Source organism: Lithobates pipiens, unplaced genomic scaffold (assembly GCF_037356315.1).
Source record: "Lithobates pipiens isolate NorthernLeopardFrog02 unplaced genomic scaffold, aLitPip1_a1.2 Scaffold_16, whole genome shotgun sequence".
In the NCBI taxonomy this organism is placed as follows: Eukaryota; Metazoa; Chordata; class Amphibia; order Anura; family Ranidae; genus Lithobates; species Lithobates pipiens.
Window position 1 is genome coordinate 474,371,920 of NW_027507748.1, and position 26,089 is coordinate 474,398,008.

The window sequence follows — 26,089 nt, forward strand, 5'->3', positions numbered from 1 at the left end:
TTTTTTCAACTTTCCATCTATTAAATCTTCTGGCCTTGTTGTTTTCATTTTGGATAGTAAAACATTTTTTTTTCTGCCAGTAAATACCTTATACAGCCCACTTCCTCTTTCTTGTCTGGTCATTAGCCTAGACTTATGACATCACGCACAGCTCTCTCTCTCACTCTTGTGAGAGTTTGCCAGGAAGGGAGGGGGGATGAGTCATAAGAGGGCCAAGGAAAGCTGCAGGGCTGCAGAGCTGGAGGTGTGTGTCTGTATAAATCCAGGAAGTGAACAGGCAGCAGCTTCAGCTGCCCACAGTTAAAATGGCTGTCAGACTTAGTGGAGGGAGATTTTTGCAGCATATTTGGCAAGTGCAAAATATCAGAATATTTAAAATAATATGCAAAGTGGTTAGAGGGAAGCTTCAGAATGGCAAATATGTTTTTATTACAAATTATGTGAGCAGACTGCAGTTCCTCTTTAATACATAGAACGCATGAAGGCAAAAAAAGTAAGTCTTTAGAACCACTTTAAAATATAGGGTTTATTCAAGAGAGGACTAACCTGGGGGAATGGGGGTATTTGTCCCCAGGGCAGTGTAAAAAATGTTAGATTGGTGGGCCTTGGTGGAGATACTTCACCATTTAGACAATGATTAAAGCCAGACATGTAGTCAGGGACATCTTATGGGCATTATAGAACTATCAGCAAAATAAAATGGCGCAGCGGGATGTCTTTCAGCCTTCATTTATTTTGCGGGTTCTGAAATAGCATGTGTACTAATGCAGAGTTTCCCAAAGGAATCTGATGCTGAACAATGTAAAATAGTTTGTCACAATGAGCCATGCACTTGAGGAACATCTACCTTTCATCATTCCTACCAGCCATAGCGGCATCGTTAGGGTGTTTCATTTTCTAATTGAAAAAAATAAACTGTAACATTTTTGCAGACTTTGCTTACACCCCAAGTCTGAGTGATGTAAAAGATATATATACTAAATTTCGAAAAGATTGGATAATATTTAGAGGTTGCACACTTTGATCTGTTTTATAAAAGTAGGTAAAAAATAAGATTTTTCAAAGTTACTTACTTTTATTGGGAAAACTAGAAATCACAAACTTAAAATACTATTAAAACTATACACTAAGATTAATAGGTAATATGATAGGCAAAACATGTGTTATGCTAATGAACTTTGAAAGATGCAATCCCTTGTATTTTGTCACGTCGTGGATCCCAAACAATTCAAAGAACATCTTTGTTTTATTAGTAACAAAATGGCTCAGGTCTTTTCCTTCAAAAAACATGTTTTTACCCTCTAATCATTTCACTTCCTTTTTCTTTGCAGGTTTAGTTTCTACATTTTTAGTCATATATACGTTCATCCAAATAGGCCAATCCTACATTTGTTTCTGACAGATACCAATTGTGAGAGCATTTTTTTGACGTCTGCATCTGGGTAAGTGTTCAAAAGCTGTAGCACATCCAAATCATTCTTTGGAGCCCATCGACTTACAATTGCCTCATGCCAAAAGCAAACATATATGAGGCTGACAAAATGTGCAACCTGTTTCATTCCTTCCAATTGTCGTTGAGGAATATTCAACTATTTAGTGAAGAGGGTAATTTTAAATGCATATATTGCCTTTGCCATCCCCCACCTTGCTTGATGCAGTGCCCCTGGGATCCTGAAACTGAAGTAGTTTTTAGACCAACCTCCTAGGTACAGGAGTATGAATTGTAATAACTCTTTGTAGTCTTCTCTTGGATGACTTCTGTCTTTTAGGACATTTTGGATGCAGTTAATCATTTTCACTCATTGTTCTTCTAGAAAGCCTTAAATGGGACATTCTTCATCCAGCATTGTTGTATATGACTTCTTATCAAGTGTAGCCTACAGACTTTGCTTTGATAAAGGTGATAAATGTGTGCATCCCCTAAATATTATCCAATCTTCTTGAAATTTGGCATATATATCTTTTACATCACTGAAACTTGGGACGTAAGCAAAGTCATATGAAAATCCCATCTTTGGAAAAATGAAACACCCTAAGCATCATGGAACATACTACATGTTACACTTTTCTGTAGCCCACAGAAATCTGTCACAACCATGAAAGGGTTAGTTGGTTATTTTGCCCTCAAGCCAAAGATTTCTATCCCTCCCCTGATTTCAGTGGGATAAAAAGTATTACAAAAGTAATTTTTACCTTTAACAAATATGGTCTTACTATTGCAAATAGCAGCTACTGATATCTGGTATTAAAGACAACATTTCCAGAGCTTAGTGTTCCAGACATCTATGCAAAACCAGTGGCCTCTGTTCCCACTCCTTCCTGTGGGCCACGGTCATGTAACTTCCCCTTTGTACTTTAATTCTAACAGTGGCGACACCATTGGGTCATTGTTCACTGTAGTAAGATGATTACCCGTCTTTCCTGCAAACTGTAGTTGTCCAATTTCACAGACCAGGAGACTCCTGGTCTGTCCCACCCACAATGATATCATACCTTGACTGACAGGCCAGTGTACTCTAAATTGATTGCCAGACTATGTAAATAAGGATACTAGGCTCACAGGTATGGTCACTGACATCACCTCTGACTGTGCAGTATTAAAAGCTGAAAGTGTCATCAAATAATCGGCCACATCCATTGCCAGGTACAATTCCCATTGCTTGATGGGAATTGCAGTGTATTCTAGCAGTGCTGTACAGTGAGAGGAAATTATATTAACACTTTATTGGCATCTCGTCCTGCACATAGGTGCAGTTCTTCTTTAAAAGCAGTGATGTCATGGGCTTTACAAAGATAATTAGCAACTATCATGGAGGTCAGCTTTGTCTGCATGTTTCCAAAATGCACTAAAGCCTTTGTAAATGAAACAGAGAGGGGATGCCTGTATTTTATTCCATCTACCTTTTACTGTATATTGGTTTCACTAACACTAAAAGTGCATTGTAATCTTTCCTATTTTACCAAAGCAATCCTAACTTACTTAAACAGGTACTTGCCTCATATACTGTAAACCATTCCTCATACTTGCTTCAAATACGCTCCGGTCCCTAGCAGGCCGTATGGTCCTTTTACATGGGGTTCATTCATTTTAAGGCTTAGCTTTTGAGTTAAATAAAGTTTTTGGTTGGGATTTGTTGTGTTAAGGGTAATGCTAAAGTGGCCTAAACTAAAAAAGTAGCTTTGCTAGGCTATAGGAGTATTTAGAATAAATGTTATCTGTGCCTAATAAATACTCTGAAATAAGTGTATTTTTATAGCAGTATATTTTCTTGTGTATGAGGGTGCCTAGGCTATTGCGTAAAGGTCCCTACGGTCTCTGATCTATATATTTGCAGTATGAGATCACGGCTACCTCTAACCTCTATACTCTGCACATTTAAAGTGAGATTTGGTAATATTGCTACTCTGCTACTCAGTATCATCATTGCTGGAGGCTCTGACATGTGAAAGCAAAGCCCTGTCTACAGTCAAATGCACACCTCCACAGTGCAAAATAAGTCATATGTAAAGGATATGCTGTCCTACTTTCTGTATTTGTAAATTGCTTTTCCCTGTTAATTACCTGCTAACTCCAGAAACTCCAACTGGAGGACTGTGATGTTATATAAATGGGAGTTTCCAGGGATATACTTACCCAGACCAGAATCTGAGTCTATTAGGCAGGTATTCCTATGTTTAACTGTGGCTGCCCATATGTTGTGAAATCAGCAAAGCCACACAACCTGAGAGAGGCTTTGACAGAAAGACAGTCATGTCATCAGGCTCCCATTCACTCTGCTATGTCGAGCTCTCAGGTGACAAGACTTTGCCAGCTTCACTACATCTGTAGCCCCAGGCTCCAATGGACTGGAGGAGTGCCATAATCCAAGCAGTTTCTTTTGATATGCACTTGACAACATCACTTTTGTGATTGCCCATTTTTACCTTTATTCAAAGCAAGAATATTGTAATCTAATGCTGCACTTGGCTATGCCCTGTCTCCATGTGTTTATCTGATAGGCAATTTAACTAGATCTATCCCTACTGAGTTTAATATCAAGATTTTGATTAAATCAGCAATAAATTGCATCACACTAATTTGTTAGCATTCACCAATATGAAACAAAACTCAGTTCTGGTCATTATAGAATTATACTTTTATTTTTTTGTGATTAGGTTCAATCTACTGGCATGCCAGAAGCATGTACAGCCCTGATAGAATGCGCCTTGCAATTATCATTGAAAAGCCATACCTTATTTTGGCATAACACACTCTCTATGTTCTGTCCCTTGCAGGGGCTTAGAAACGGTGGAATAATATGAAGAACATGGGTTATAGCTAAAACAGATTAACATATTGCTTTATTTATTGCATTATTTGTTAATTGAGAGGCTACATTTAAAATATTGGACCTCATAGGGGACTGTTTTGATGTATAGTAACAATGAACATTTTGTTCTTCTCTTAACATTTTTAACCTAGAAAAACATTCCTGTACTCAGAACTGTGTGGCTTTTAAAGCAATTTTCCCACCACCTGCACAACTTAAAAACATTGCAATAAGGCAGTAGTTAAGAAAATAACATCCTAAAAATGATGAAGACATAACCAGTTTGGCAGTTAAGCTTTAAACCACCCACCATTTTTGACAGCTGAGTGGGAGTAATTATATAGCAAATTGTTGTTAAACGAGTAACCTAGCTCTAATGCGAAGCATAAACTGAGAGAGATCTTCTGAAATCTCATAATGATAATGTTCTGTTTTAAAAACCAGCATCACATAGCAATATATCCGTTTCCCACAGGGAGAAGTTTGACATAAAATTGGGCCTACCTTACAAATACTGAATAGTGTTTGACAGATTTGTGTTTTTTTTATAGTATAAAAAAACTGTACATGCACAAGGAAACACATATTTTGTCAGATTTGTAATTCATTCTTTTTAACAACTTCTTAGTGATTTACCTGCATATTTATGGGTTCTAATGAAATTTAAAGGCTCGTTAACAAAATTATTGGCATGCATAACACATGGCCATCTCTATTTTTTTGGAACTGCAGAAACTAGTCAGAAACAATTAGCCAGGAGGTGTCTGCAGCTAGGGCATTCCTACAAACAGTGGAGAGTCTACACAACTACTGATGGTACAGTGCAATGTTTCCCATTGTGTAAACAGTACTTGTGTAATGTGCAGGGCATACCAAGTATATGATTTACAATTTTTAGAAAATATATATTTTTTTTCACAATCAAGGACATGTTTTAGAAAATATTTTAACAAGTAAAGCTGCGAGAAATACCAATGTGGATAAGTTGCACCACTGCTTGAAAAATTTTCATAACATTCATGATGCCTCACACTTTACCTTATTTGCTTGCAGTTGCTTACTTGGCACTTAAACCTCTGTCCTGCCCAGGCAAATTTTCATCTTTCAGTACTGTCACACTTTGAATGACAATTGTGTGGTCACGTAAGACTGTACTCATATGACATTTTCAGCATTTTTCTCACACAAATAGAGATCTTTTTGGTGGTATTTAATCACCACTAGGTTTTTTTTTTTTTTTTGCTAAACAAACAAAAAAAGACTGGAAATAAAAAAAACAAAAAAAAGGTTTTTCATGTTTTGTTATAAAACTTTGCAAACATGTAATATTTCTCCTTCATTGATGGGCACTGATGAGGCGGCACTGATCAGGAGGCATTGATGAGGCTGCACTGATGGGTGGCACTGATGGGCACTGCTAGGCAGCACAGAGAGGTGGCACTGATAGGCAGAACTGATAAGTGGCACTAATGATGAGGCAGTGATGGGTACTGATTGGCAGCACGGATAGGCACTGATAGATGTCACTGGTGGGCACTGATTAGCAGCACTGGAGGGCACTAGGGGGACCGATTTCCCTCTAACAGAAGCCAGTTAACAGGCTTCTTATGTTCTTCACGCTGACAGCGTGAAGAAGAAGAAAAAAAAAGCAGATAACCGACTTCTGTTTATTTCCGTAATCAACTGTCATTGGCTGACAGCTGATCAATTGGTAAAGGGCCCCCTGTGATTGGTCCTTTATATCGATCAGTGATCACCTGAGTCCCAAGGACTCAGCGATCACAGAGCACGCCAGCTGCAGCGCGAAAATGGGAGGACATACATGGACGCCCTCCTGGCAGTTTAAGCCTACGCTGTAGTGGTCTTTTGGCTATAGCGTGGGCACCAAGTAGTTAATAGGAATATGAAAAGCATATAGGCCAGGACTTATATCTAGGACACAACATTTGAGGTGATTATTTTCAAGGTAACCTTGCTGCTATTTATTTGTTGTCACCATAATAAATGTACCCAGCCACAGCTTGATGAAAAACATATCATTTATGTCACTCTAACCTTCCAACACTGAGCAGAAAGGGTATAAGTAGTAAATAAAAGTTTATGAAATCTAATCAGTCCCTGAATTTGAATGGTTAAAATTGAAATGGAAGAATGCATATATGCAATGCTAACATTCTTTTAAATAAATGTGCTTGAATCTTTATCAACTATTTTAAGAACATCTTGCCACCTTGTGGGCGGTCCATATATTCAAGACAGCAATTTGCTAAGATCTATACATTTTACAAGCCTTTATATGTGACAGTTTTTTTATGTGTATGTCGCTGTCTACTTCCGGGTTTAGGGTGCATGTATGCGTGTCCCCTACCTGGCTCCTGCTGTGATTGTACACAGCGGGAGACTGTCAGTAAGTCCTGACCCAAGCTTCATGACCGGGGCCACCTGATCAGCTCGCAGAGGTGCTCTAGCCTTTGTGAGGCCTTAGGCAAAACTTACATAGTAGGCAGAGATAAGGCCACACTCATAATGGGAAAAATAAACTCCAGAGCTCCAGAAGACTTAGGTTACGCGAGAGGTGAGTGTGACAGGGCTCTTAAACCTGCGCACAGCAGCATTGAGGTGTCTTATCACTTCTAAAATAAAGTTATGCTGCAGAGGCGTGACTAGAACCTTCAGTGCACGGGTGCAAAAAAAACGTAGGGGCCCCTGACCCGAGCCTCTTTACTCCCATTGCGGGGCTCTTTTATGGTCCTGAAGAATTCCCAGTATTCCCAGAGCCCCTTTTACATCAGAGTTCCCCTTTACAGTAGATCAGAGACCGCAGAGTTTGCCTTACAGTGCAAGCAGGAACTGTGCAGACCCTGATGTAAAGGGGAACTCTGCAGACCCTGATGTAAAGGGGAATGCTGTGGACTCTGCTGTAAAGGGGGACCCTGGTTAACAAGGTTCTCTGGTGTAAGGGGGAGCTCTGCAAACGCTGATGTAAGGGGGGGGGGGCACTGGTGACCAAAGAAACTCTTACACCAGAATTCCCCTTAATACCAGAGTCCACAACATTCCCGCTTACATTAAGGTCCATAGGGTTCCCCTTTACACCAGAGTCTGCACAGTGAATACACTAAGGCAAAAGGATTTGCTGATGTAAGAAGGGAGTGGGGACACTGATATAAGGGGGACCTTTATATCAGTGTCCCCCATTGGTAAGGTGCGCAGGGACAGGAGAAGTTTTAACTGGAGACCTTTGCGACCCTGGTAGTTCCGCCAATGTCACACTGCAATTAGCTGTTCGGCCGCCACAAGGCCTGCTTAAGTGAGACAGGGCCCTTAATGCCACCTGACCACAGCAGCGCTAAGGTCCCCTGTCCCTCAAAATGTAGGTAGCGCATTAGGCAAATTAGGTGGCCGTGAGGCCTTTGGTGACTGCCTTATTTGCCTATCTAACTGCCACCTCTAATTGCCTGGGTGCAATCGCAGCCCAGAGCTGTGTACAAAGGGGGCTATCTGTTAGTAAAAAGCAGCACACTGTACACACATTACACATAGTTATGTACATATTTAAAACCTTGATCACCCTAGATGTTAATCTCTTCCTAGCCACTGCCATTATTACAGTGACAGTGTATAGTATTATCACTGATCACTGTATTAATGTAACTGGTGATGTCACTGGCAGTTCCCCCCATCAGTTAGTGTCAGATTGTCCACTGCAATGTCACAGTCCCATTATAACTCGTTGATCGCCAACATCAGTAGTATAAATAAAAAATGAAAATTCCAGTATATATACCATAGTTTGTAGTCACTATAACTTTCACACAAAAAAATCAATATACACTTATTTGGATTTTTTTTCATCAAAATAGCAGCAGAATACATTATGGCCAAAATGTATGAAGAAAGAAATGTTTATTTTTAGTTTATTTATTTTGACATTGGAAATGTGTTATAGCAGAAAGTAAAAAATATTGTTTTTTTCCCCAATTTTTTTTGTTTTGTTTTTTTGTTTAGAAATCAAAAAAAAAAAAAAAAACAGTGGTGCTCAAATACCACCAAAAGAGAGCTCTATTTGTGTGAAAAAAAATTATATAAATTTAATTTGGGTACAGCCTTGCATCACGCAATTGGCAGTTAAAATAGCGCAATGTGTATAGTAAAAGATGGCCTGGTCACGAAGGGTGCAAAACCTTCCTGAGCTGAAGTGGTTAAAGAGTAAAGTCAACCTTTGAAAATGTATTTTAATATTTTATATTTAAATACATCCAACTATTGCTTTCAAGTGCAAGCTCTTAATTAAAAGAATAATTTGCACCTTTATTTTATTCCAATTTCTACCATGGATGCCTAGTCAAGTCAATGGGAATGCACAAAGCATTTAATGCAGAAATTTGAAAAGAGGTCAAAGAATTCTGAATGATCTCAGAAGCCTCTAAAACTGATTTCAAAGTTGGATTCCATTCCAAAGCAAGGTGTATTTGTCCTTGGAAACAAGCCCAAAGTCTGTTAACTCAGACCATTACTGTGCTGCCTTTTTGGCCAAATATCTATGTACCTAAGCATTATATAACATTGATATATTAATTTCAAATAATAGAGAAATGTGATATTTTCTGATCTGTGGCATTTACCAAAATTTAGGCCTGTTTGGTCAAACAATATGCAAGCAAATTGGGTAAAATTAAACTTTCGATGAGATTACCACATGCTGTAATGGGCAGTGATAAACTCTCCTGATTCACAGAGTGTCTGACCTCTGCAGAGAGATCACTGCTTCCATACAGAGAGCAAGTCTCCTTCTGTACAACATGCTGGCAGGTGACAGGTTTTTCTACTCAGGCTGTAATTGCTTTCTAAAATGAAAAACTGTGAAATTTAGCACACCTTGTTTCCAAAGCATCTGGAATATATTTAGCCCATTTAAACTGTACCTTTAGTTGAACATTACATTTATCTATAAAACTAGTGAATTTCTCTTACCACAAAGCAGGAAACATCATTTCATTTAGCTTAGAAAGTACAGAAAATCATAGAGACTATAAACCATATCTTTATGAACCTTACAGTGTGCCTTTAAAAGTCTTTTGACTCCACAGTCATTCCTCAAAATATGGAAGAGGACATTAAAATGTCAAACCTATCTTGATTTTTTTTTTCCCTTTTCGTAAATCCCCAATTAATCTATTTATAGCATTTTGGCTTTATTAGTGAAGCAGTGAAACAAACCCCTGGTGTTCACTTTAAGCCAGAATTTAGGAAATAGCTGCACTGATTTCTAATCAAGTATTCATACCCGAGAGGCTTTAAGTTTTGTCTTCAGTTTAATTACAACAGTGATGAGCAAGCAGTGAGAATGAAGAGAGACTATCTGCATACATGAATACATGACCCTTTAAACAACGGAGTGCTAAGGTTATCTGCAATAACATTGTGCCATTGATAAGGCTAAAGCTGTATATGCTAATAAAACATCCTTTTTCAACTGTCCAAATATGAAGACACTTGACATCCAGGGGCGGGCTGGGCCAGGGGGCAGGGATGCATTTTCCCCCCAGGCTGCTCTCTAAATCCCCGTAAAAAGGCCGATGTGCTGCCAGCTGAGAACTGAGCATGTGCAGTTGGCAGAGTGTTATTACTGAGGGAGGCCGGCAGGGCTGGATAACAGCCCAGAAGCATGCAGGAACGTTAGTGCTGTGATTGGACATCTGTCATGTCACAGTGCTGTTCCCTGCTTCTGAGCTGACAGTCTGTGTCCATTCCATTCAGACTGAGCACAGCCGAATAGAAGAGGGTGGATCCGCTCCGCCTCCTCCAGCCCCCTCTCTCACTGTGCCCGCCCACACTCCGGGCAGCCTGTGTGCTGCGTCTTTGAATCGGACGTGTGGGCGGGAACATTCAAACTGAGATCCGTCGGTGATCTGTATGGGAAGCTCTGGAAGCTGATAACCGAGCCTTCTGCCTGCTGAGTCCTTCCAAGTGAGTGAGCTGTGACCGGCCTCTCCCTTCTCTCTCCCAAATTCCTCTCCCCCCCTCTCTCTGCAGATAAGGAGGTTTCTTTCAGCAGCATGTGCAGTACCTGCTCCTATGTACTATAATGTGAGCTCACACTGGTCTGCTGCAGTGTTGGTCATCTCATGGTCTTCCTGCATGTCCCATAGACTTCTATTAGTTTGCACATTTTTGCTGCATTTTCTGAAAGTGCACAAAAACGGCTGCATCTTTGGTGTGCTATAAAAAAACTGCAGCAAAAACGCACAACCTAAAATAAGCCTATGGGACTGCAGCTAAGGAAAACTGTGTGCATAAGCACTGCGGCCAAACTGCAGCACACCAGTGTGTGATGAAAGGCTTGTACACACTTGCAGCAGGCACTGCCACTCCACTGAAAAGTGATCAATGCCCAGGTCACTTTTGCTAATGCTCAGCAGCTCCAACCAGAGCTGTCAGCTTTTTTTTTTTTTTTTTTGTTCAACTCACTGGATTGAGAAAAAAAACAATAGTGGTGTGTACAAGGCTTTACTATGTTGATAAAGGAATCAAGCAATTTTCTTGAGCAGTGGTCTCTCTGTGCGGACAATTTGGAGCGATGTCTCTCTCTGTCTGGTGCAAACTAAAAAATACTGAAAAATAGCCTCACTCTGCTATTAAATGCAGCCTCGCTGTGCCCCATCAAATGCAGCCTCGCTATGCCCCATCAAATGCAGCCTCGCTGTGCCCCATCAAATGCAGCCTCGCTGTGCCCCATCAAATGCAGCCTCGCTGTGCCCCATCAAATGTAGCCAATGTTACCCCCGTCAGCATTTAACCAGCACCCCACCTCGCCCGCTGTCTGACCGGCACTTACCTCATCTGGGTGGCAGGTCAGGCAGCGAGTGATGGCTGGGAGCTGTGGGACAGGCAGCGGCTCCTGTGTTCTCTATGCTTACTCCATGCTTTTCCTCCTGCTAGACATCCAATAGGAGCGCCTGTCCTTTCAGCCAATCAGGTGACGGATATCAGACCCTCTCTTCCTGATTGGCAGAGAGGCAGTTCAGTGTTAGAAAAGCAAATATTAATTTGCTTTTCTAACACGCCTGGGTGGGCTCTGAGCACAATGATCTGCGCTCTGAGTCCACCCTATTTTGAAGCATATTAGACCCTATGGCCAAGCTGCCTGAGGTGAGGTTGGGAGAAGTGAATGAATTAGAACATACGTGTGTCATGGGAGCATGAGCCAGCAGCAGAGGAGGAGATCACATCCTTAAATCTCAGCCAGGGTTCATGCTGGAACTTGTAGTACTTTACTTTTTGGGATGTAACACCCCAAAAGTGAAGGACTAAAGGTCTCAGCATAACCCCTCAGAGCTCAGGATGTGTCACCCCCCCCCCCCCAACTAGTGAAGGACTACAGGGCACAGCATGAACCCGTGGGATCTAAGGGGACACATCCTTAGATCTCAGGGGTTAATGCTGGGACTTGTAGTTTGTCTAGTTGCGGGCGGGGGGCAGGTCCTCAGCTCTGAGGGATTCATACAGGGACTTGCTTGCGGTTTAGTTCCTAGAGGCCATGGTAGTACAAGTCCCCCACAGGCCCTGGAGGGCCACATTGTCCTCCCTGCACCCCCCACCTTTGCGATCATGAAAAACCTTAGAGACTGTTTTCCCGATCCACCATTTTGCCACCACCGGTTCTATGGGCCACTTGACTGGACTTGCCCCCCAGGCCTAAGGCTGCCAGCCCTCCCCTGTTGACATCTATATTTGTAATATAGGTCTATCTAAATATGTTATTTTTTTACAAAAAGACAAGATGTACTTACCAATGTGGCAAAAAGATGGTAAAGGATAAAATAAATGGCAACCACAGGGGCCCACATGTGTCCTACAGCAATAAGAGTTTGATCCATTACATCCACCCATCCCTCTTGAGTCAAAATCTGGAACATTGACATAAATGCCTGTAGGGAATAATAAGTGACATGAAAACAATCTGCATTGACACAGATGCTGTGGAGCAATTAAACAAATGCATTTTCAAATGAATTAGTTCCTCCAAGAACAAGGATGTCAAAACTCAACACACAGACCCTTTAATATGACCCTGGTCTCTGACACATGCATCCAAGAGTAGATGGGATGCACCATTGTGCTCTCTGGCATGCCAAGAAGTCGGAATTGAGTCCCCAGTAACTAAATAATACATTTATTATTATTAGAGACAGGAAAGTGTATTGCTAATACGGGAATGAGACACATCACAAAAAGGCACCACTCTAATTAATGAGGCGAAGATGCTATTCATTAGAGGTCGGCTGTTCTATCCCAGGTGCTCAGGGTCAGATGTCCTCCCGTACATCCATATAGCATAGCTCAAACAAGCAAATGGGGAGCCGGAGGCTCTGGAATACCTTCTGGAGTTTATTGAAATATGGTTCAGTAAAAGCGAAGGGCTAACATGTTTCGGCAACTTTAGCCTTGATCACAGCTGTGATCTTCTGGTGTCTGTTCCTATACAGAATTTATTACCCTTATTAGTCTGTAAAGAAAATGTGTAGATCTCTACTTTTATTGGCCTTGGCAAGTGATCGTGTGTGTGTGTGTGTGTGTGTGTGCGTGCGCGCGATAGGATGGAATACAGAAGATATGTTTAATGCATCACCTGGATTGCTAAACACTGGTCAGGAAGCAAAGCTTTAGCCACACCACTCAACCACAACATCCATACAGAACATTATATACAATAACATGTAATGGCGCTAGTTTTCACCATCACAATTTATGTCACTGTCACAGGGACATATATAATATAATTTACAAAAGTACAGAAGTGAAAGTGCTATATAGAATATAGTATTGTCAGCAGTGTAATACAGCAAATCACTTTTTAGGACAGGCTCAAAAAAAAAAAAACCTTTTTCAAGACTACTTTGATATAAGTACATTTTCGGCTAAAATAGTTTTCATAAAGTAATAGTTTTTGATCTAACGTGACACCAAAAGCACTTTCAAAAGTGACGGAAAGCAGCTCTGTGAGATTACAGAGCATGCTTCCCAGTGCATGATCAAACAAAATACTCCTTTTAGTTAAAATGGTAAACCCCCATCAGCTTATGCTAAAGCGAATCTGAAAGGCAACCATCAAACTGACAGAACCAACAGCTGCAAAAATAAAATCTTAAGTTTTATGTTAATATGGATTTCTGAATTAATTAGCAGTACCTTATAGAACAGATCGCTAACTTTCCTTAACTCTTAATGCATATCATAACTGATATGGTTACTTGTGTAACATTCAGGACTATGCAACACACAGCACAGCATATCGAATACAGCAGTCGGGAGTATGCAATGTAAATTTCAGCATGCAGAGTACAGCAGCCAGGAGTTAGTAACATATAGCCAAGTATACAGAATGCATGGGTCAAGAGTATGTAACATACAGCCTAATTTACAGAGGGCAATGGTCAAAAGTATGTAACATACAACATGCTATACAGACTGCAGAGTTCAGGAGTTTATAACAATAAACTCAGTGTACAGGCTGCAGTAGTCAGAAGTATGTAATGCACAGCCCAGCATAAAGAGAATAGTGGTCAATAAAATGTAATAAGTCCAGTCTACATATAGCAGTAGTGGGTAGGATGAACCCGATGTTCAAGTTGAATGTAAGTTTGACTCGAACATCGGGTGTTCGCTTGTTTGCCAAAATAGCAAATAATTCGGGGTGTTCGTGGCAAATTCAAAAGCCGCGGAACACCCTTTAAAAGTCTATGGGAGAAATTAAAAGTGATAATTTTAAAGGCTTTTATGCATGGTATTATCATAAAAAGTGGTGGGGACCTGGGTCCTGCCCCAGGGGACATGTACCAATGCAAAAAAAGTTTTAAAAACTGCAGTTTTTTGGGGAACAATGATTTTAATGCTTAAAGTGAAACAATAAAAGTGAAATATATTCCTTTAAATTTCGTACCTGGGGGTGCCTATAGTATGCCTATAAAGTGGCACATTTAGTGTTTAGAACAGTCCCTGCACAAAATTACATTTATAAAGGAAAAAAGTCATTTAAAACTACTTGCGGCTATAATGAATTGTCGGGTCCGGCAATACAGACAAAAATAATTTAAAAAAATGGCATGGGATCCCCCAGTCCATTGCCAGGCCCTTTGGGACTGGTATGAATATTAAGAGGAACCCCGAAACAAAATTAAAAAAAAAATTGCATGGGGTCCCCCCAAATTCCATATCAGGCCCTTCAGGTCTGGTATGGATTTTAAGGGGAACCCCATGCCAAAATTTAAAAAACAATGGCGTTCCCCCAAAAATCCATACCAGACCCTTATCTGAGCACGCAACCTGGCAGGCCGCAGGAAAAGAGGGGGGGAAAGAGAGAGCGCCCCCCTGAACTGTACCAGGCCACATGACCTCAACATGGGGAGGGTGATTTGGGTTAGTCCCCCAAAGCTCCTTGTCCCCATGTTGATGGGAACAAGGGCCTCATCCCCACAACCCTTGCCTGGTGGTTGTCATGGTCTGCGGGCAGGGGGCTTATCAGAATATGGAAGACCCCTTTAACAAGGGGATCCCAGATCCCGCCCCCCCTATTTGAAATGGTAATGGGTACATTGTACCCTTACAATTTCACAAAAAAAGTGTCAAAATGTTAAAAAACCACAAGACACACATTGGGACAAGTCCTTTGTTAAAAAATAAAAATGTTCCATGAAGTCCATTCATCTTCTATGGCTCCGCCGACAGACCGAAAAAATAAAATAAAAAAGACCCGCCTCCATGGGGGGCACCTGCCTTATGACACTTCAGCATGATGACAGTTCTTTTATAACTGAGGACGGGGCCACGCGGTGACGTACCCGGGTGACCCCGCCCCTCTCTGATGCACAGGGACTTCCCAATGGCTTCCACCGTGGCGTTGGAGGGGGCAGGGCCACCCGGGTACGTAAACAAGTGGCCCCACCCCCCTCTGACACCACGGAGAAGCCATTGGGAAGTCCCCGTGTGTCAGAGGGGGGCGGGGTCACCCATGTGTGTCACTGTGTGGCCCCGCACATGCACTGAAGCATCATAAGGCGGGTGCCTCCAATAGGGCGGATCTTATTTGTTTTATTTTTCGGTCCATCGGCGGAGCCTTAGAAGAAGATGAATGGCCTTTGTGGGACTTTCTTATTTTTTAATAAAGGACTTGTCAAAAGGTGTGTCTTGTGGTTTTATTTTTTTTTAAACATTTTTACACTTTTTTTGTGAAATGGTACGGGTACAATGTACCCGTTATCATTTCAAGTGGGGGGGGGGGGCTGGGATCTGAGGGTCCCCTTGTTAAAGGGTGCTTCCAGATTCCCATAAGCCCCCGCCCGCAGACCCCCCCACAACCACTGGGCAAGGGTTGTGGGGATAAGGCCCTTGTCCCCATCAACATTGGGACAAGGTGCTTTCGGAGGCTACCCCAAAGCACCCCTCCCCATGTTGAGGGCATGTGGCCTGGTGCAGTTCAGGACGGGGGGTGCTCTCTCATCCCCGCTTCTTTTCCTGCAGCCTGCCAGGTTGCGTGGTCAGATGAGGGTCTGGTATGGATTTTTGGGGGACCCCCACGCCATTTTTTTTTCTTTTTACATTTTGGTGTGGGATTCCCCTTAACCGGTTCCCGACCAGCGCACGCCGATGTACATCGACAGAATGGCACGGGCAGGCATATTGGTGTACAGGTACGTCCAATCTTCAATGCCGCTCTGCCATCGGGAGCACGCCGCCAGCGGCACGCTCCCGCGCTGGTCCGGACCCCCGTGAGTCCGGTCGCGGGACGGCTGAATGGAGGAAATGCCGTGTAAACAGCATTTCTCCATTCTGCCTAGCAACTAGTGACGCTGATCTCTGCTCCATGTGATTGGAGCAGAGATCAGTGTTCACTAAATGAAATCACAACCCCCCCACAGTTAGTTCCCCTAGGAACACTTAACCCCTACACTGCCACCCACTGGTTAACCCCTTCACTGCCAGTGTCCTTTACACAGGAATCACTGCATTTATATAGCAGTGATTACTGTATAAATGACAATGGTCCCAAAAATGTGTCAAAAATGTCCGATGGGTCCCCCTCAATGTTGCAGTCACAATAAAAATCGCTGATCGCCGCCACTACTAGTAAAAAAAAAAAATAATAAAAGATTATTAATAAAAATGCTATAAAACTATCCCTATTTTGTAAATGCTATAACTTTTGCGCAAACCAATCAATAATCGCTTATTGCGATTTTTTTTACCAAAAATATGCAGAAGAATACGTATCGGCCTAAACTGGGGAAAAAAATGTTTTTTTATATATTTTTGGGGGATATTTATTATAACAAAAAGTAAAAAATAATGCGTTTTTTTCAAAATTGTCGCTCTATTTTGTTTATAGCGCAAAAAATAAAAACCGCAGGGGTGATCAAATACCACCAAAAGAAAGCTCTATTTGTGGGAAAAAAAAACGTCAGTTTTTTGTTTGGGAGCCACGTCGCACGACCGCGCAATTGTCAGTTAAAGCGACGCAGTGCCGAATCGCAAAAGGTGGTCTGGTCTTTGACCAGCAAAATGGTCCGGATTGTAAGTGGTTAAAATCCATACCAGACCTGACCCTATGACATTTTTTTTTAAATTTGGCGCAGGGTTCCCCTTAATATCCATACCAGACCTGAAGGGACTGGTATGGAATTTGGGGGGACCCCCACGCAAATTGTTTTTGTTTTTACACTTTGGTTTGGGGTTCCCCTTAATATTCATAGCAGACCCAAAGGGGGGGATCCCATGCCATTTTTCTCAATGACTTTTATCTGTATTAAAGGAAGTAGTTTTAAATTACTTTTTTTCCTTTAGAAATTTCATTTTTTGCAGGGACTGTTCTAAATATGGGAAAAATGCATCACTTTACAGAATTATACAGTTTTTATAATACTATATTAACCTTAGAATGTTCATAATCAATAGCATATGACTTGGGATATAGGATGTACTATATGGATTGCATTGATGGAAAAGGTGTTTTAAATGCTGAAGCATCACAATGTATATGCAAGAGCCATTATAATTTTAATGTGTTTCTTTAAGGTCTGTGATGATTATGCTATAAAGAAACAGGACCATGATAAACCGTTTCATAAAATTTTACTTTTTTTTGTATGATTACTGAAAGAGATTGTCATAGAGTAACAGCAGAAAATGACTGTTTCAATCACCAAATTGAATAGTTTTCCTAAGTGGTGAGTGAGAATGACAAGGGCAAGAAGATCATTTTATATTACACACACATCACACTCAAGAAGCTGTGCAGTTGACTGGAGAGATGAACTAATAGCCAAAATGATGGTTAAAACCACTTAGATGAATGGTGCAACTATGGCACATTGCATGAATATGTGAAATGAAGGGTTCACTGTTACCTCTACAATCCTGTATTAACTAAATACGATTTCAGGCACATTTGAACAAAGGACTGGATATTGATATTTGGACCCTTGCAGTACAAATGCCAGGTATGTCATTCTAATGGAAATATCATTAAAACCATTTTTGGGAATGTAAAGAGGAAGATATGGCTTAGCATTTAATGTGTTCCTGTTTGGAATTGCTTATATTATAGTTCAAATTGACCTACCGGTAATTTCCAGAACTGAAGGTAAGTATAAAAAGGTTATTCCTGCGCCTAATCAGGGAAACAAAGAGCGTTTGTACTGCTGCACACACTGAAGTGGGGTACTTGAACCCCAGTGAAGGAGTAGAAAACGGCAAAGGTAGTGATGCGCAGTACTATGACAGGAAGTTTAGCCTGGAGGCTAGTAAGCTTTATGGGCACTAAAAATATTAGGTGATATATATACTATCGCATAAAGTGAAAATATATGTGTAAAACAGTATGTGTGTTTTATGAGGGGATGATGAGGGACCCACACCACTATAACATTATAACATCCAGGATAAAAATCAAATATAGATGCAAACATACAAAAAGAAAACAATCGCAATATTTTAAAACTAGTGATTCCCAATGCGATTTGTTATAGCTGACAAAATCGCATAAAGTGTCAGTGCCAAAGAATAACAAATAAATCCGTGCAAATATCCTCTACACCATAAAATAATTAAAACAATATAAATAAAGCAGTGAACAACTCAATAATTCAATTGTGCAGAAAGTGGTTAATTATAACTGATAAAATCGCATAAAGTGCCAGTGCCAAAAATAAGTCCGTGCAGATATCCTCTACACCATGAGCTAATTAAAACAATATAAATGCAGCAGTAAACAGCTCAATAATTCAATTGTGCAAAGAGTGAAAAAATAAAAATCCAAATAAACGCATAAAAGTGTTGGTGCTGAGGGAATAAGTGCAAAATCCCTCTAGAATAATATGAAACTTGTGCACAATTAGCGGGACGCTACCGGAAGTGACGCAAATCGAGCTCGAGGCTCGTTTATACACTGTATTGGAAACTTGCTTTATTTGTGAGTACCTGATTATTTACCTTAATAAAATACTATATGGTTAAAAATTACTACACTATGGGGCTCCCTTCCTCCTCATCTTTTTAACCCCTTACATACACACCAATTGCTGAGGTACCCCCCACGCTGAATGCTGCTGAGTGATTACTTAAAGGGACCAACACAGCGCAATAGGCAGGATACTGACGCCAGGATCTGGGGACACCACAACAGGACCTCAAAGGATAAAGAATACCAGGGACCCTGAGGATATACATATTATATGCTGTTACCTTACAGCTGTAAGGTAAGGGGACACCCATATTCTGACCACACAGGACCACGAGGGATATATTCACCATCACTACTATTATCACTGATTACATTGCTTTTTATATAGTGCACATGTATTTAGACACTAGCACTATATGCGATTCTTTGATATAATCGCCACTGGTTGTCGCACAAGTATAACGGACATTTTCCGACATACCGTATATACTCGAGTATAAGCCGAGATTTTCAGCCTCTTTTTTGAGGCTGAAAGTGCCCCCCTCGGCTTATACTCGAGTCATCGCTGTCTGCCCGCTCGATCAGCGTGTCGAGCAGACAGACAGCGGCCATTCTATTCAAAAGCCGCGCCTCCGGCTCCCCCTTCGCCTGTGATAGGCGGAACACTGAATTTCCCAGCAGCCTGTGTTCCGCCTATCACGGACATCGTATCATCCTCGTACTACGGACGAGGATGATACGAAGGCAGTGATAGGCGGAACACAGGCTGCTGGGAAATTCAGTGTTCCGCCTATCACAGGCGAAGGAGGAGGCGCGGCTTTTGAATTTTACAATGGCCGCCGAAGAGGGCACGGGACGGAGGCAAGGCAAGGCAAGGCAAGGCACGGCACGGCACGGGACGGGACGGGACGGAGGCAAGGCAAGGCACGACACGACGGCAAGGCACGGCACGGCACGGGACGGAACGGAGGCAAGGAGGCAAGGCACGGGACGGAGGCTCGGGACAAAGGTAGGCTGGACACACACACACACACACACACACACACACACACACACACACACACACACACACACACACACACACACACACACACACACATACACATATACACACACACACACACACACACAGGGATGGGTGGATGGATGGAGACACACACAGGGATGGGTGGATGGATGGAGACACACACACACAGGGATGGATGGATGGATGGATGGAGACACACACACACAGGGATGGATGGATGGATGGACACACACACACACAGGGATGGATGGACGGACACACAGGGATGGACGGACACACAGGGATGGACGGACACACAGGGATGGACGGACACACACACAGGGATGGACAGGCATGTCTCACCCTCGGCTTATACACGAGTCAATAAGTTTGCCAGTTTTTTTGGGGGTAAATTGGGGGCCTCGGCTTATATTCGGGTCGGCCTATACTCGAGTATATACGGTATGTATTTTTCATCTTTTATATATTTTTTATTTTGATATTTTGGCATATATTTTAGGTATTGTGCACAAGTTTCATATTATTCTAGAGGGATTTTGCACTTATTTCCTCAGCACCAACACTTTTATGCGTTTATTTGGATTTTTATTTTTTCACTCTTTGCACAATTGAATTATTGAGCTGTTTACTGCTGCATTTATATTGTTTTAATTAGCTCATGGTGTAGAGGATATCTGCACTGACTTATTTTTGGCACTGGCACTTTATGCGATTTTGTCAGTTATAATTAACCACTTTCTGCACAATTGAATTATTGAGTTGTTTACTGCTTTATTTATATTGTTTTAATTATTTTATGGTGTAGAGGATATTTGCACGGATTTATTTGTTATTCTTTGGCACTGGCACTTTATGCGATTTTGTCAGCTATAACAAATCGCATTGGGAATCACTAGTTTTAAAATATTGCGATTGTTTTCTTTTTGTATGTTTGCATCTATATTTGATTTTTATCCTGGATGTTATAATGTTATAGTGGTGAGGGTCCCTCATCATCGCCTCATAAAACACGCATACTGTTTTACACATATATTTTCACTTTATGCGATAGTATATATATCACCTAATATTTTTAGTGCCCATAAAGCTTACTAGCCTCCAGGCTAAACTTCCTGTCATAGTACTGCACATCACTACCTTTGCCGTTTTCAATTTCCAGAACTAATTTAGTATTAGGTGGGAAATAACCTGATGGACAAAGCACCTCAAAACTGAATTTTGCTAGATGTTTGTATGGTGACCTGTTCCTACATTGGAATAATACCAACCATTCATCTAGAACAGGGATCTCCAAACTACAGCCCTCCAGCTGTTGCGGAACTACACGTCCCTTAAGGCATTGTAAAACTCTGAAATTCATAGGCATGATGGGAATTGTAGTTCCTGAACAACTGGAGGGCCATAGTTTGGAGACCCCTGATCTAGAATATTAAACTACATGTTCTATGCAGAATAGGGGTTTTGCCATAGATTGGATGAAATGGGATTCCTGTCACAGTAGTAACTCATCACTTTTTAAACTATATCCAAACCCTAAAACAAAAATTTGATATATTGCAGCTTACAATTTCTTAGATGTGGTGGTTGAATTAGTTTTCTTTTTCTTTTTAGGCTTTTTTTTTCTATTATCTGGTGATCCTGCCAGTGATCCCGTTTCTGTCCTAGAATTGACACGCTCACTCACTGTACTGTATGTATGGACAAGCATTGTCCCCTTAGGACAGGAAATGCATTATAACTACAGAACATTACTGCCTCTATTTATCTTCATAACATAATTAGAAATTTTTTTTAAAGGGAAAAACATGGAAAAATGTGTATGTATTGGATTGATATACTGAAGATAAATAAAATACAAATAGCCTATATAAACATTTCAAAATTGATCGAGTATTAACAAACACAAAGACTCAATATTTACTAAACACACTATACCCATTCCTTTCTTAACTCTAGTGTATCCAGGTTTGGCCAAACGGCCAGGGTGTACACTGAAAATAATTTATAGAATTGAAGATAGATGAAAACTGCAACAATATGAGTTGGGCAGAACTTCTCTTAAGAGCAGCTGCCTCTGTACCCATTCCTTCTTCCTATGGGACATTTTGGGACTAAGTGATCACCATTGCTGAGTGCACTTTTGCTGGATGCATTTCTCTGGCTCTAGCAGTACTTTTAGAGTCACAAAACATCCTGTCATGTTCTTAAACAATACTAAAATGTCGTCATCATCAATTACAGTCATAGACATGGCACTTATCAATGTTTATTTTAGATATCAGTAATTCAAAAGTGAACACATCTGAGATGCAAACTCTCTTTCCATTGTGTACAAATATTTTAGGAAGATAATAGCCTCTATAAGTATTGCTAAATCTAAACCACAGGATCAAATGAAACTCCTCAAGTCTGTCAATACCAGGTAGGAACATCAGTATACCTATTGGGACATGGTGTAACAAATAATTTTGAGCTGCCTTAAAAAAATAGCAGCTAACACAGCAAATTTGATAAATGGCAATACAAAAGAAAACAAATAGTGTAACCCTTCTGAAAAACGTGGCTTGACACGTATAACTAACACAAGGTGCTATACCTAAATAAACACCACTGAAAATTAGAGAGACGTATACAAAAATGCTGAACACTATAACTAGTGATAAGTATCAAAAGAAAAAAGTCCAAGTGACAAAATATTCAAAATGTGGTTCCAGGTTCTATGTAAAATAGAAATTTATTCAAAACTTCGTGTGAATATCCCAACCGTGAACAGAATATGTAGCTGAAGTGAGAGGCACCACCACGGAAAACTAGGAGGCTTACTGGAACGTTTGAACCCACAAGAGCATATGTTCTATGAGTCAAACGGGCTTGTGTTATGTAAACAACCAATGGGATGAACACTGGAACCCTAAGATGGCTGGAAAAGAAACGCCCAGCTATGCTCAAAGTGGTAGATGACGATGATGTAGGTGTATCTCACAGAGGCAATGATCAAATGTCCATAGATGCAGTGAATAGAAGGGGGAGAACAAAAAAGGGTGACATAGCGTATTTCTGTTTGGGTACACAATAAATTTAATGATGTTAGAAAACTTACATTTAGCAGGTTAAAATCATTATTTTTCTAAAAACAAATGGTGGCAGTGGAGTCCTTCCCAAAGGGGGGTTTCCCTTATAATCCATACCAGACCGAAGGGCCTGGTATGCTCTTGGAGGGGGAACCCATGCTGTTTTTTTTTTTTTTTATTTGGCATGGAGTTCCCCTTCAAGATCAGAGCACAAGTCGCATTCCAATGTCAGATCAGTTAAGATGGCGATCCAACTCCAGTGATATTCAATGGACTGAAGTAGGATCAAAGTCGGACCAAAGTAGTGCAGGGACTACTTTGAAGTCAGCACGACTTGAAGTTGTACTAATATGAATGGTTGTCATTGAAAATCATGGGGAACGACTTGTCATGCAACTTGGCAGTCCCAAATGGGGCCTTATTCATTCATATACAGTGCATCTCAGGCTGCAGAGAAAGGGACTTTAGTTCCTTTTTTCTGTTTAAAAAAAGACACATTATAGGTCTGTTTAGACCCTTGATGTCTCTCCAAATGCCACCCCCCCCCCCCCCCCCCAAAAAAAAGGTATTAAAAAAAAAAGTTGTAAAAAAAAAAATAGTAAGGGTAGATTTAGACATGTCTAAATCTCCCTTACCTCTGCTGCCCAATCCACATTTGAATCGAGCTTCAGAGGCTAGTGACAGGGGGTGAGGAAGCAATGTGATGCCTTCTCACCACCAGCTTTAACTCCATTTTACTAACAAATGCAGGGGAGTTTGCGACGCTTTCCCTTCACATGAAGGTGTAGTGTTCTTGCAGAAGACATTGCTACAAGTTGGGTCAAGTATGCCGTGCGTGCAAAGCATCACAGCATCAGCACCTTGTCCACTGCCTATTACAGTTTAAAGCAGAGCTCTGCCCAAAAGGGGATGCAGGACCATTCACAAAGCGCAGTGTGACCAGAAAGAGGCTGGTGACTCCTCTTCCGAAGAACCTAATATGGTAGGATCAGGTTCGCAAGAAAGATTGTTGGTACAATCTCTCACTAAATTGGTCCGCTCCACATTTTTGCTGCCAGTAGAGCAGTCAGTCGATGAGCCCACTTCTGGTTTTGGTTCACTAAAGCCTCCCCAAACTGTTCATGCTTTTCCTATCCATTCATGACTAAAAAAGCTTATGTATTCTGAGTGGGAGCACCCAGTTTTTTCCTCCCAAAAAGTTTTCAACACTTTATCCTATGGAGGAAGAGTTTAATAAGAAATGGGTGATTCCAGCAATTGACACTGCTTCTGTGAACAAAAACCTGACTTGTCCAGTAGACAATGCTCAAATGCTGAAGGATCCAACAGATAAGAAGTTGGAATTTCTTTTTAAAAACAATATTTCGATCGCAAGTTCAGTGGTTCAGCCTGCACTGGCAGCGATTGGGGTATCTCAGTCCTTAAAGGACCAGTTAATAGATGTACTCAAGGTTATTCCTGATCAGCAGGCCCAAGATTTGGCTGGGATATCAGAGGCGTTGTGTTTTACAGTAGATGCTATGAAAGATTCTATTCTCCAGGCCTCACGGCTTATGCTAGGGCTGGCACATGTGCGTAGAATCAAAGCCATGCACAAAGCTCCTGGCCAGTTTTCCATTTCACAGTGAATGGTTATTTGGAGATGATCTGGATGAATACATCCAAAGAATTTCTAATGGAAAAAGTTCCCTTTTACCGGTTAAGAAGTTTAAGTGTTTTTTCTTTTAGACAAGTTTCTTCTCCAGTGCCAGGAGCATCAGCCTCCAGACAGTCAAGATGGCCTCCACTATTAGGTACAAGAGGTAAAGCTCAGGGTCAGTCCCAGGGTCAAAAGAGGCCCTTGGGGAGGAAACCCACAAAACAAAATACTAAAACCTCCTTATGAAAGCACGCCCCCTGCTCGCTTGAGTGGGGACAGACTTCTGCAGTTTTCAAGAGTCTGGTAGGAACAATGTTAAGACAGATGGGTGGCTTCCTCAATATCTCTAGTTTACAAATTAGAGTTCCGAGAATTCCCATCTCCTCGTTTTTCTAAGATCAAACGTTCCCAGAGATACAGTAAAAAAGAACTCACTCTTTTCTAGCTTTGGATCATCTCTTGTCTCAAAGAGTGATATCTGTAGTCCCCTTGGAAGAGCGAGGATCAGGGTTTTATTCACAGCTTTTCACGGTACCAAAACCAAACGGGGATGTCAGACCCATTTTAGATCTCAAAGATCTAAACCAGTTTTTGAATATCCGTTCTTTTTGCATGGTATCAATCCGATCAGTAGTCTCCATTCTACAAGGTGGAGAACTTCTGGCGTCAATCGACATCAAGGATGCTTAGCTCCATGTGCCAATTTTCCCCGCTCGCCAGAAATATTTAAGCTTTGAGGTAAAAAAATCTTTATTTTCAGTTCATAGCTCTGCCCTTCGGTCTAGCTACTGCACCTCAAGTGTTTACAAAGGTCCTGGCTCCTCCTTTGGCCAGATTAAGGGCTCAAGGTATAACGATACTAGCCTACTTGGACGATATACTCTTGATAGATCAGTCGGTAGCCCGCCTAAAACAAAGTTTGGTCACCGCAGTCGGCTACCTGGAATACCTAGGTTGGATTCTCAACCTAGAGAAATCCTCCTTAAAACCATCAAGGAGATTGCAGTACTTGGGACTAAACATAGATACAGTTCAGAAGAGATTCAGTTGGTCAAAACAAAGAAGAATCCTTCTATTCGACTTTGCATAAAATTGTTGGGAAAGATGGTGGCTTCTTTCAAGGCCGTTCCTTATGCGCAGTTTCATTCAAGACTGCTGCAAAACAGTAACTTTCAACTTGGAACAAGAAGGTCCAAGCTCGGGACTTTCCAATGCGTTTATCCCCCAAAGCGCATCAGAGCCTCAATTGGTGGTTCATATCCAAGAATCTTCAAAAAGGAAAATCCTTTCTACCGGTTACCTGGAAGGTGGTAACAGATGCCAGCCTTCTGGGCTGAGGAGCAGTCCTGGAGGAAGCGTCTGTCTGAGGGAAATGGTCCAAATCAGAAATGACCTTGCCCATCAATATTCTAGAGATTTGGGCAGTACGCCTGGCCCTGAAGGCCTGGACGCGAAGACTACAGAATTGTCCTGTCAGAATCCATCTGACAATGCAGCAGCAGTGGCTTATATCAATCACCAAGGGGGCACGAGAAGTCATGCGGCCCAAAAGAGAGGTGACTCATATCCTATCTTGGGCAGAAG

General features: G+C 41.3%; 1 protein-coding gene across 3 annotated transcripts in view; it reads right to left on the reverse strand.

Moving 5' to 3' along the window:
• The window catches only part of NALCN (sodium leak channel, non-selective), an 864,749-nt gene that overhangs the window by 328,959 nt on the left and 509,701 nt on the right, over positions 1-26,089 (reverse strand). For all 3 annotated transcript variants that reach the window (XM_077482966.1, XM_077482963.1, XM_077482965.1), the window contains one exon: positions 12,104-12,241. In XM_077482966.1, coding sequence (XP_077339092.1) covers positions 12,104-12,241 — 138 coding nt within the window. The remainder of the gene's footprint in view (positions 1-12,103; positions 12,242-26,089) is intronic.